Raw genomic sequence first — 10,401 nt, 5'->3', positions numbered from 1 at the left:
TGCCACTGATGGTTCTAGTCCTTTATGGCCCGTGGTAGGTGCTCAGTGAATGTTTGTTGAATGACTGAATGATCAAATGTAGATCTATAAAAGTTTTCCTAGCTCTGCCCCGCCTGCAGAGGAGAGCCAACGCTGACCTTCCTAGTGATGCTGGTGTCCTCTCACGGGATGGCCTCAGGTGTCCTGCTGGCCCCCCAGCGGGTTTTCCTCCCCTCGCACACTCCATGCTCAGAGGAGCCAGGCTCCTGGTGTCCTTGTCAGGATGACAATCCTGTAGCCTAGGAGAGTGGTCCCGAATGCATATACTTTCCCATATCTGGCCTTCTGTTGGCAACTAATTTCTCTCTGCTTTTTATTATCTTTCCCCAAAGCGTCCATTAAGCTTACCCATAGCCAGCCAGTCCCACTGTCCAGGATTCACTCTCTCTGCCACTTTTCTCAAACGCTTTGCTGCCCTAAATAAAGAAGTAAACGGAAGCAAGCTCAAAATGGTCAAGTTTATTCAGGAATAGCAGAGGGATTGCAATTCAGGACAAGCAAATGGTAGCAAGCTACAGGCAAGTAGGGTCGCAGGTTTGGGTAGGTTGTATCGACGGGCAGGGAACGTAAAGAGGGGGCAGTTCAGCGAAGGTCTCTGACATTCAATGACAAAAGGACACCAGCTCTGAAAATTCCCTGAGCAGATGGAACCAGTCCAGCCACACAAACAAAGGTCCATTCAGCCCGCTTTGCGAGACCAAACTGACCTGCATCACCTCTGGGTCACGCCTCTGGCAAAGTTTCCCACAGTGGATATGGGACAACCTCTGACCAACACCTCATCATCCAAGGAAATTGCAACACGATCAGTCTTCTGTAAATCAGGAAAATCAGTCTCTTAGCCTTGAGGTTTTATCTTCCCGGGGGCACATGCACGAGGTTCCTTTTCTATGTTCCAGTTCTTGGATTTAGCGTTTTTTTTTTTTTTCCCCAGCTCGATAGGACAAAGCATCCGGTGCACCCCCTTCCACCGGCATACCATCCCCACTCACCTCTGCTGCAAATGTGAACACTGTAAGCCCCCCTCTCTTTGAACCAGGGGTTTCTCTGTTCCACCTACTACCACCGATTCCCATCGGTGACCACGGCCAACCGGGCAGTGGGTGATCCAGCCCCCGCACCCCATGTCAGCACCTGCGGCCCAACACTGCAGACTGCTTTCCCCGCGGGGAAGCGGATTCTGAGATAGAATGTAATGAACAGAACTTATATTAAAGATTTCTCTTGGTATCCACGCCTATGGACGGATGGAGAAGGAATCAGGATCGGACAGAGGGAAATGTCTAGCTGTGACGAGGGCCCCCAAACAGCCTGTGGCAACCCCACTGTGACCCCTAGAGCTAGTTTGTTCTCGAATTGGGACCAAGATGGCCAGTGCTTTGTACCTCGGCATGGACCAGTCACTGGATGTGGGCACCCGGGCAAGGGTGTGACATCGGGCAAGGCAGCGCTCTGTAGCTAAGGCATCCCCGAAGGGGCAGACAGCCGAGGGCCGCCTGAGGACTGCAGCCCTAGCACAGACAAGGCCTTCAGTGAAGGAGGATCTGGACAGCACATGACACTGTCCACCGTAGACTCCCTGGCCAAGGTCATCCAGGACATATTTGGCAAGGTGGGGCGACCCATGACCACATTCAGCACCACTGCTGCTACCTCTGGACACAAGGCTCCCGTGCTCACCCCTGCAGTTGCTGGCCAAAGCCAACCTTGAGGAGAGTGGGAAGTTCACTGGCATGGTGTTTCATGCCCCCACCGCCACTGCGTCTCATGGATCTGATCTGCTGTCTAGAAAAATCTGTCCAGTACATCGACATCAAGAACGAAATGAAACCAGTGTCAGAGGAAGCCCTGGGCCACACAAAGAACGCGTCCCGCTCCTGCGGTTTTATTTTTTTTTTTTAAGATTTATTTTATTTTAGTTTTTTAAAGATTTTGTTTATCTGAGAGAGACAGAGCACAAGCAGGGGGAGGGGCCGGGGGAGAGAGAGAAGCAGACTCCCCGCTGAGCAGGGAGCGGGACACAGGGCTTGATCCCACGACCCTGAGGTCCTGACCTGAGCCGAAACGAGTTGGACGCTTAACCAACTGAGCCACCCAGGCGCCCCCCTCACCCTCTTCACCGCAGAATTTTAACACCTTAATACCACTGTGTCAAGCTCATTTCCTGGCATGACAATGAATTTGGCTACAACAACCACACGGCAGACCTCATGGGTCCACACAGCCTCCCAGGAGTTAAGAGCCCTGGCCACTAACCCTGGCAACAACATTTCACCTTTATGGAGTCCCTGCCCCAACTCTGTCCCCAACACACTGAGAATTTCCCATCGTTTGCACCAGGGGTTCGAAACGGGGTGGTTTTGTTCCCCGCAAGAGGCGTTTGGCAACGTCTGGTGCTATTTTGGGTTGTCCAGACTGGCTGGTGGTGGGTAGGCACTGGCATCTAGTGGGTAGAGGCTGCTCAACATACTACAGGGCACAGGAACGGCCCCACTGTGCCCCCAGAGAAGGACCCAGCCCCAAACGTACTGAGGCCGACAAACTTCCATGCAGTTCCTAGCCCAGGTCCCTGAGGAAGGGGAAGGCCTTGGGCTCTTGGCCTGTCCTCACCCATCTTGCTGCCAGGAAGTCCACGCCGTGCACATCAGGGCCGGACTGGGAAGGAAGGCTGGGAACGAAAGGTTGAGAGGGGAGGGTAGCGGGTATCCGTGAGGCGACGCGGAAGAAACCGTGGGATCTGGGGGGCACTTCGTTTTTGCTTGCAAGTCCTGCCTATGCCCCTCACATTTACCCTTCGTGGGAAACCTGGAGGATATTTTGGCTGGAATGGTCGGTCGGGCTCATCTCATCCAACTCCCGTAAATCAGAGGTGAGAAAATGGCAAAGCAAACGGGTTGCCCAGAGAGGCCTGCTGGGCGTGGGGTGCCCAGCACTAACCCCTCCTTCCAGGCCCCGAGGAGGAACAGGCTTCCAGCAGCTCTGGGGAGCAGCTCTTGGTTATGTGGCGCATCTGACCACGGGCTCCTCTCCGTGGCCACCCGCTAGCTGCCCACGGAGCTGCCCGCCCGCTCCGTAGCCCGGCCTCCTGTCAACTCTGTTAAACAGTTTTCGAATTGGCAAACACACGTACGTTCCAGGGAAACCAAATAGCTACGTGAGTTGATCCTGCCTTCCTTCTTTCCTGAACCAGCACCACACAGGAGGGGCTTCCAGCTCCAGGACAGGAAATAGCCAGCCTACCCTCGACCTGTGGGCCCCCAAGTGGGCAGCTGGGGTCCTGGGGCCACCACCTCCTTGGATTTCTGGTTTAAACTGACATGCACTCCGGGGTCTCTCAGCTCGTCTCCGTGGGAGCAGGAATGGAGAGTGAAGGGTCTGCACTTCCCGGAGGGACTCCAAGGTCACCCTGGGAGTATGCTGGGGGGCCCGGTGTAGTCTAGACTAACTGGGGAGGAGATGGACGCCCTCCTGGGTCTCCCCGGGGCCCACCTGTCACAGGCTCTTTCCCCACAACATGTCTCGCACGAGGCACAGGCAGTTGGGTCTCCAAACCCCGGAGCCTGTGAAGCAGGCTGTGCTCCAACAATGCACAAAATCCGCAGGAATGCAGATCAGCGGTCCCCTTCCCCTTTATAAAATCAGCCTCCGCGGGGATCATCCTCAAAGCCAGGATTCTTTAAAAGGCGTCACTTCCTGATACTTAGCAGCTTGATGAAGAGATTAATTAGCGGAGGGGGGGATGGTGGGGAACAGTACACCGAAATAGGTATCTTTGTACAGAGCCTTTTTATTGAGATTTTTTATATAAGCAATTTATCAACACAGGAAACCAGCCTTGCTGCTCCAAAATAGCCGTGTAAGGCGGTGATAGCAAATGACAGCACGTGCCCGCACAGGGCGGGTGATCACAGGTGTGGAGCAGCGTCCCCCGTGGGCGAGGACTTCAAACGTGCACTAGTAAGCGGATACCGAGGGAGGGCTATACAGCCCCACTGGCACAATCAGTGCGAAGCGAGATCAAAACAAATGGTAATTTCATAGGTTAACAATATCTAGATTGACAGTATCTAATTCAGCCGCTTCACCCTGTTGGGCAACGCACAACAGAAAACGGATTTCTTCAAGGGCGTGACGCTTGGCCAAGCGAAGATGTGGCCACGCCGACGGCTACCCAGCGAGGAAGACAGGCAGAGAGAAATGTCAGCGTGCGGAGGGACCCCCCTCTCCCAGGGGACTGGTCATTCCAGCTCATGGAAATCCTTAAGGGTCCGTCCGCTCGGAAGTAAGACCTCTGGCAAAGGTTTAATCACGGACGAGGGCATTTGCCTTTACGACCCCATATTCCAAACCATTTTGCAACAGCAATGCGGTTGGGGGCGCCAGGAAGTCATGTTCAAAGGCCCTCCTCCTGGAAGTGGGGTTTTTAAACACGGCTGGCCCCCTGTAACCAGCGCTGAGGACTGACCTCCCATTTAGTACTCGATACCTCAGGCGCAACAGCCGAATCTCGGGGCGATGGCAAGATGGGGTGCGGGGATTTGGCACAATCGGGAGTAGGAAATGATGCTCTACGGGCAGCTCTCGGGTCCAGGGGGAGAATGATCCAGAGGGATGTCTACCTGCCCTGTTGGCTTAGTCGGGGCCGTGGCTTTAAAACTGACATCAAGAGGCAATCCCACCGAAATGTGTTACTGAGATTCTTTTAGAATGCAGCCAGTCTGGGAGCAAGCGTCTGGGGGTACCAGTCAACAAGCAGGAGGCCTTCTGAAGAGGTAGATGAAAGCAGTATTTCATGACAAGTGTGCTGTCAGACGTTGCCCAGGAAGTGCACACGCCTCTCGGCACAGACCCGACGACAAGCTTTTGTTGCAAACGGTCCATGGCAGTGAGGGGGGATGTTCGCCCCACATGGCTGTGTGCATTATTTCCGCTTCATTTTATGAAGCACAGAAAGGGCTGCCGTTTCTTTAAATAACAAACTCTACAAATAAAAAGGAGCAGAAAGAAGGAATGTTTCTGACGAAAACAAACATTAAGGATTCAATAAATAATATAAAATGCTTTTGTGCTAAAATAGAACTCTGTTTTTTCATATATATATATGTAGTTCGGCAATCTTTACGTTACTCAGAAAAAGCCAAATCTATTGTAATTAGTTAAAACATAGAAAAATACGATTTCACAATAGAACTTAAAAAATGGCCAGTGTTTAGCTTATAAACCACATATAATATATACACCATGGGACATAATCAACTGAGACACAGGGAATTAAATTTCAAGTCCTTTTGTAATTATGAGTGCACGGTTAGAAATAGTTCTCCATTCCCTACCCTTACATGAAAGACGTTTTATATTAGACAGAATAAAATATGGAAGCAGAGTTACCAGTTTTCAGAGATAATTTTGAGATTGTGGTATTGGAAAGTTTACTATAAGAATGTGAGTTGCTAAAACTTTAAAACACAGTTTTTGTTCCTGTAAGTTTTTCATGAAATGCATGTACTGTTAACTCATTTTCTGGAGTGAGTATGTGTGTGTTTCAATAAAGGTAATTTAACATTTGGGGTGCTGCATTTACCGATCGATGCTTCCCTGGCCACGTCCGTGAGTGGCCAGGCATCGGGCACCATGGGGAGGGCATCCCTGTCCCTTGGCAATAAAAGACCAGGTCTGTTAGTCTTTGAGGGTGAAAGAAATCTCAAGCCCATTACAATGTGAGGGAATCGTATTATTCCAGAGTTCAGCTTTCATTAGTTCAACAGGAAAAGAACTCTTCTTAAAATGTGGCCTGGGTCAAAAGAAAAAAAAATTCATATTCGTATGAATTTAACTAATTGATGAATTCAAATCTCTGGAGTCAACCTTTCATGGAAGGGAAAATCATGTTAGATCTTTAGGGAAAAATGTTTTCGAAATTTCAACTATTAAAGCTCACTCTGGAAGTGGGCACGGATTAAACAGCAAGCCGGGTGTTGCTATTCTGGGAAGCCTTCTTGCGGTTCCAGTGGACGTGTGACAAAGGTCTGTGGCAGCCACAGGGCCCTGCAGGTGGCCACCCAGCCCCCGCGCCTGGCCCTCCCAGTGGCTGTGAGGCACGCACAGATGGGGGGTGAGCTCTGGGTGCCAGGCGCCTTCCTGGAGGGTGCTGGAGGGCATGCAGGGCCGTGATGGACAGCTGATGGCCTATTCCTAAGTCCAGTGGCTCCATAATCGAAAATAAAGTGACCATGTCTCACAATCATTACTATTCAACTCCTGTTGTAAGGAGGGAAAGAATCAGCCAACCCTAACTCAGTCATTTCCTTGGTGCTTGGTGTAAAGGGAGTGATTTTTTTTTTTTTTTCTTTTTACTCACAAGTTAAGGCCTTCCTTCCTTTGCCCCATTTCTACCACTGTCTTTGCATGGGAGACACCCACTCCACCCGCCCTACAGCCCACGGCCCCCCCAGCCACCACCTGTCCCAGACTCCAGTGAAGCCCATCTCCTCTCTGGGCACAAATGTCGTCAGTCCTCAGGCGTGCCGAGGAGGTAATTCATCAGGCGTCTCCGAATGACCCAGAAGCACTTCCCTGAACAAAATCACTGAGAAAAAAAAAAAATCAACGTATGATTAAGTGCTACAGAATCAGTCTTCTCTTATCCCAGCACATTTCAAAGTACCTTTCATAGATTTACATCATGTGAAAAAGAATCCGACTTCGAGAATCTTTCCTCTTGATGTGAAAAATCAATTCCATCGACAAGTCAGATGCTGTATCGAATTGGCCCAACTACAAATTCCGAGTGAAATTTTTCAGATCATCAGAGAAAGACCACCCTTTGATCTTTTTCATGGAGTTAAAGCTCGCTGTCAATGGGTAAAGGATGTTCTGTAATGGCCAGTGAGGGCCTCAAAACAATTGTTTCTGGTATCCATACGGCATATTTCAAATCGCACGTCAAGCTAGGTCTTGCTTCAGATGGTTGTGTGTTGTTACAGGCTTTCCTGAGCAGGATGCTTGCTTTCCTCCACATCTGGCGCCTCTATTTCCACACAAATTCTGAAACTGTCATGTCTGTGGATTGGCCAATCAGAGGCATGAGAAGCGTAACATGTGCATTAGCAGTAAAACAGCTGATTTCTAGAAGTTTTGTTGAAAAATCATACTTAAAACACGATGCAGAAGGGAAAAAGCCCGACTCCCAATGCCATGAAGGGGCAAATGCACCGGACAGAATATTTTCGCTTAGAAAAATAACCTTGGATTCGCTAAAGTTTTTAATTTCTTCCATATACATTGTAGAGCAGCTTAAAGTCATCTTTATTTTTAGACTTTGCTTTATTAATTCCCTTGATTTATGAAGTCAAGACATTATAACTTTATAAAAATAATACCAACTTTATCTTCCGTGTGCTGAATTTTGTCCTTTCTCACGGTCTACACGTTGAAGGGTCAACCATCTAGGAACGAGGTGACACCCTTAAAACTTTCTGCAACAGATCTCTAGCACAGTCACCTTCTTTGGCCTCACAGGCACGAGGTGCTGGCCCAGAAGGGTCCCGGAGGCGTCTTCCGTGTGGCCGCGGAGACGCTAGCCCTATCAGACGGCTTCGGGGACAAGTGCAGGTAGCAGACTCGCCAGACGAGACCCCAGCACTTGAAATTAGGCTTGGGACAAAAGTGCTCTCAGAATATTTCCCAATTCCTGTTTCCTTTCCAAAGGACAGATTAACCTCCGGTTCTACTCCAAAGATGGTATCTTTCAAAGAGCTGTGGGTTGGCGTGGCTAATGCCCTGGGTGGGATATGGGAGAGGCTAAGCTCAGACCCTGAAGGAGTCTGCGTCGTTCTCAACAGGAGGGTCTTGGCTCTGTCCGGCAGAGGCTTGGGGCACAGCAATTCTCGACCTGTAAATGCTCAGCAGTGGGAGCCTGCGATGAGGCTGAGGACAGCAGTGACAGTGGTCATTAACCACAGCCGCAAGGCAGCTCACCCTTTAGGAGGAACAGCTATTTTTCTGCTGCTAGTGGTTTTTTTTTTGTAAAAAAACAGAAGTGAACACCATTCTTCCTGGCTCAAAAGGGAAGGCATGTAAAGAGTGCCTCCATCCTCCCCTACTGGAAAGAGCAGAGTAGAACATGCGCGCTGATTTAAACCCCAACTGGTAGTTGAGATGGATAGTGGACCTCCACATTTCTTTTCCAAAGTGACCCCTAAGAAATAAAAAACTCTCAGCAATCATCTTCCAAACTCTCAAAATATAATTTCATTAAGAAGTACTCACTTTCCCAATGAACACAGTGCACGGAGATCTGGAATCACTAAAAATATCGAGGGCAGGATGCAGATAATGATGATGTTATTTATACTGTTAGTAGTTAGCTTAGAAACACACAAGATTGCACTAAGAATAAGACAAATATGTGGACTTCAAAAATTATTGTTATTATTTTCAGTCTGGTGACAGGACTTCACTGGGAAACACACTGTTCATATAGCCCAGCACAGCCCAGCACTTATTTGGGGCGTGAAAAGGGCACAGAACGCATCGTGGGAGAACCGTGGGGGAGAAGAGAAGCCCCTGGGATTAGGCAGGAAGCCTTCCCGCCCCACTGCCGTCACAGCGTGGGACGACCCACCCGGGGCCAAGTACCATTCACTAATGACGGGTGAAGGATGGCACGGAAGTCCACACACACAGTTAACTCATTTCAACACATTCATTCTTCAGCATTCTTTTGTCAATAAAATTCATTTTAAATTATACTACAATGTGAAACAGAGGAATTCTTTCCTTCCTTTACACATCCATTACGGATATGTGTTCCGAGGGCAGGCAGAAGGAACCAGAATGACCCTGTCCTATAACTGCTCATTGTTGGAGCCCAAGACAGACTCACCCCCAAGCGTCCGTGCGCACCCAGACACGTGAAAGTGCGATTTATTTGAAGATTTTTGAAAACCACTGTTGCCCTGAAAGTTAAAACCCCACTGCCTGTCCTTCGGAATCCCTGTGAAGCCTTCCAATGGCCCACTGTTGAACGCCGTCAGTCATGAGCGACTCCCAAGTCCTCTGAGGGCACGCTCCCTCTGTTCCCTGTCAGAGGCAGGCAGGTACCTGGGTGGTGCCGCACACCTGGCGGGAAGGGCAAGCTTCTCAGAAAGCATCTTCAGCTCGCCAGGCGGGGCATCAAGAAGTCGGTCGGTGCTGAAGTGCACGGCAGAAACATGTGCTGACCCCCAGGAGCGTGGAGCAGACACGTGTGAGCCCAGCAGAGGACACAGGGCAGCGCTCTGGCCATCTGGCACCCGCCGCTGCAGAGGGCTGCACTCCATCTTGGCAAGTCTAAGATATGTTTGCTATCAGACATACAAACTGAAGTGATAAGGAGGAATCATTTCAAGTTCTAGGTTCACGTCTACCCAAACGGGTGTGTAAGAAAGGGAAAGAACTTTCGTTTGTTTCTTCAGTAGTTTTGAGCGTGGACAGATGTCATGCGCAGGAGGCACTCAGAAGGGCAGGGAGGCCGGCCTGGGCCGGACCACGGTCACAGCTCCTATTAGGAGCACCTTGGCGTCCTGGGTCGTCCCAGCCGTGGAAGGGCCCCAGGGACAAGGGGACCGAACCTCTGACCCCCGGACTTCTCCAAAAGACTCCCTCTCAAGGGCGGAAAACCCCCGGTACGGGCTTCCTCGAGGCCCCGTCTCCCCAGGACCCTCCTGTCCCGGGTGTCAGAGGCCATTGCTATTCCTGTGACAGAGGGGAGGCTTGGAGAGCTCAACCACGCTGGACCGGGACTTGTTGAGGAACTTGGGGGCGCGGCGCAGGAGTCGCTGAGCCTCCATAAATGTCTCGGTCAGCTCCTTTTTCCACTGCACAAACTCAGGGTCACTCTGCACGGAAACACAAAGGGAGAAGTTGCAACGGGCGCGCCTGGCTGGCCAGATGTGGTGCCTCTGGTAATGACCACACCACACTGCTTTCCAGCACGCAGTGCTCCGCTGAACTGTGGGCCACGTGGGGAGCAGGGCCAGGCTGGCAAGCCCTTCAGGGGACCCCCTGAGCCCCACCCTGAGAAGCACTGCCTGTGATTCGTTCAGAGATGACCTCCAATTTCTGATTTCTAAAACAGCTCAAGTCTATACAGTAATGCCTAAAGAGGAGTTCTGGCTGATGAGCAAGCACCTCACGTGTGCAATGGAGGGATGCTTATTAAACACACATCTTGGTTATCTACTACTGGTCTGTCTCTCTAAATATGCATGTGCACACACACACCCACACACACTCCCCCCACCCATGTCACCCACACTCTTATACAAACCCCCACCCACATAGACACACACACATCCTACACACACACACCCATGCACATCC

At 50.5% G+C, this 10,401-nt stretch overlaps 1 protein-coding gene across 5 annotated transcripts in view; it reads right to left on the bottom strand.

Annotated features, from left to right (window-relative positions):
* Positions 1–3,806: 3,806 nt before the first annotated feature.
* GRK3 (G protein-coupled receptor kinase 3) overlaps positions 3,807–10,401 on the bottom strand; it is a 124,427-nt gene continuing 117,832 nt past the window's right edge. For 3 of the 5 annotated variants that reach the window (XM_073886861.1, XM_025858131.2, XM_073886862.1), the window contains one exon: positions 3,807–9,917. In XM_073886861.1, the coding sequence (XP_073742962.1) occupies positions 9,756–9,917 (162 nt within the window). In that variant the 3' untranslated portion in view covers positions 3,807–9,755. The remainder of the gene's footprint in view (positions 9,918–10,401) is intronic. The other 2 variants (XR_012376437.1, XR_012376438.1) reach the window with 2 other exon arrangements.

The sequence above is a fragment of the Callorhinus ursinus genome, unplaced genomic scaffold, assembly GCF_003265705.2.
Source record: "Callorhinus ursinus isolate GAN/ISIS: 27379988/994484 unplaced genomic scaffold, GSC_fseal_2.0 scaffold72, whole genome shotgun sequence".
Taxonomy (NCBI): domain Eukaryota; kingdom Metazoa; phylum Chordata; class Mammalia; order Carnivora; family Otariidae; genus Callorhinus; species Callorhinus ursinus.
Note: the sequence above shows the minus strand (reverse complement) of the source record. Positions and strands in the feature narration are given on the sequence as shown.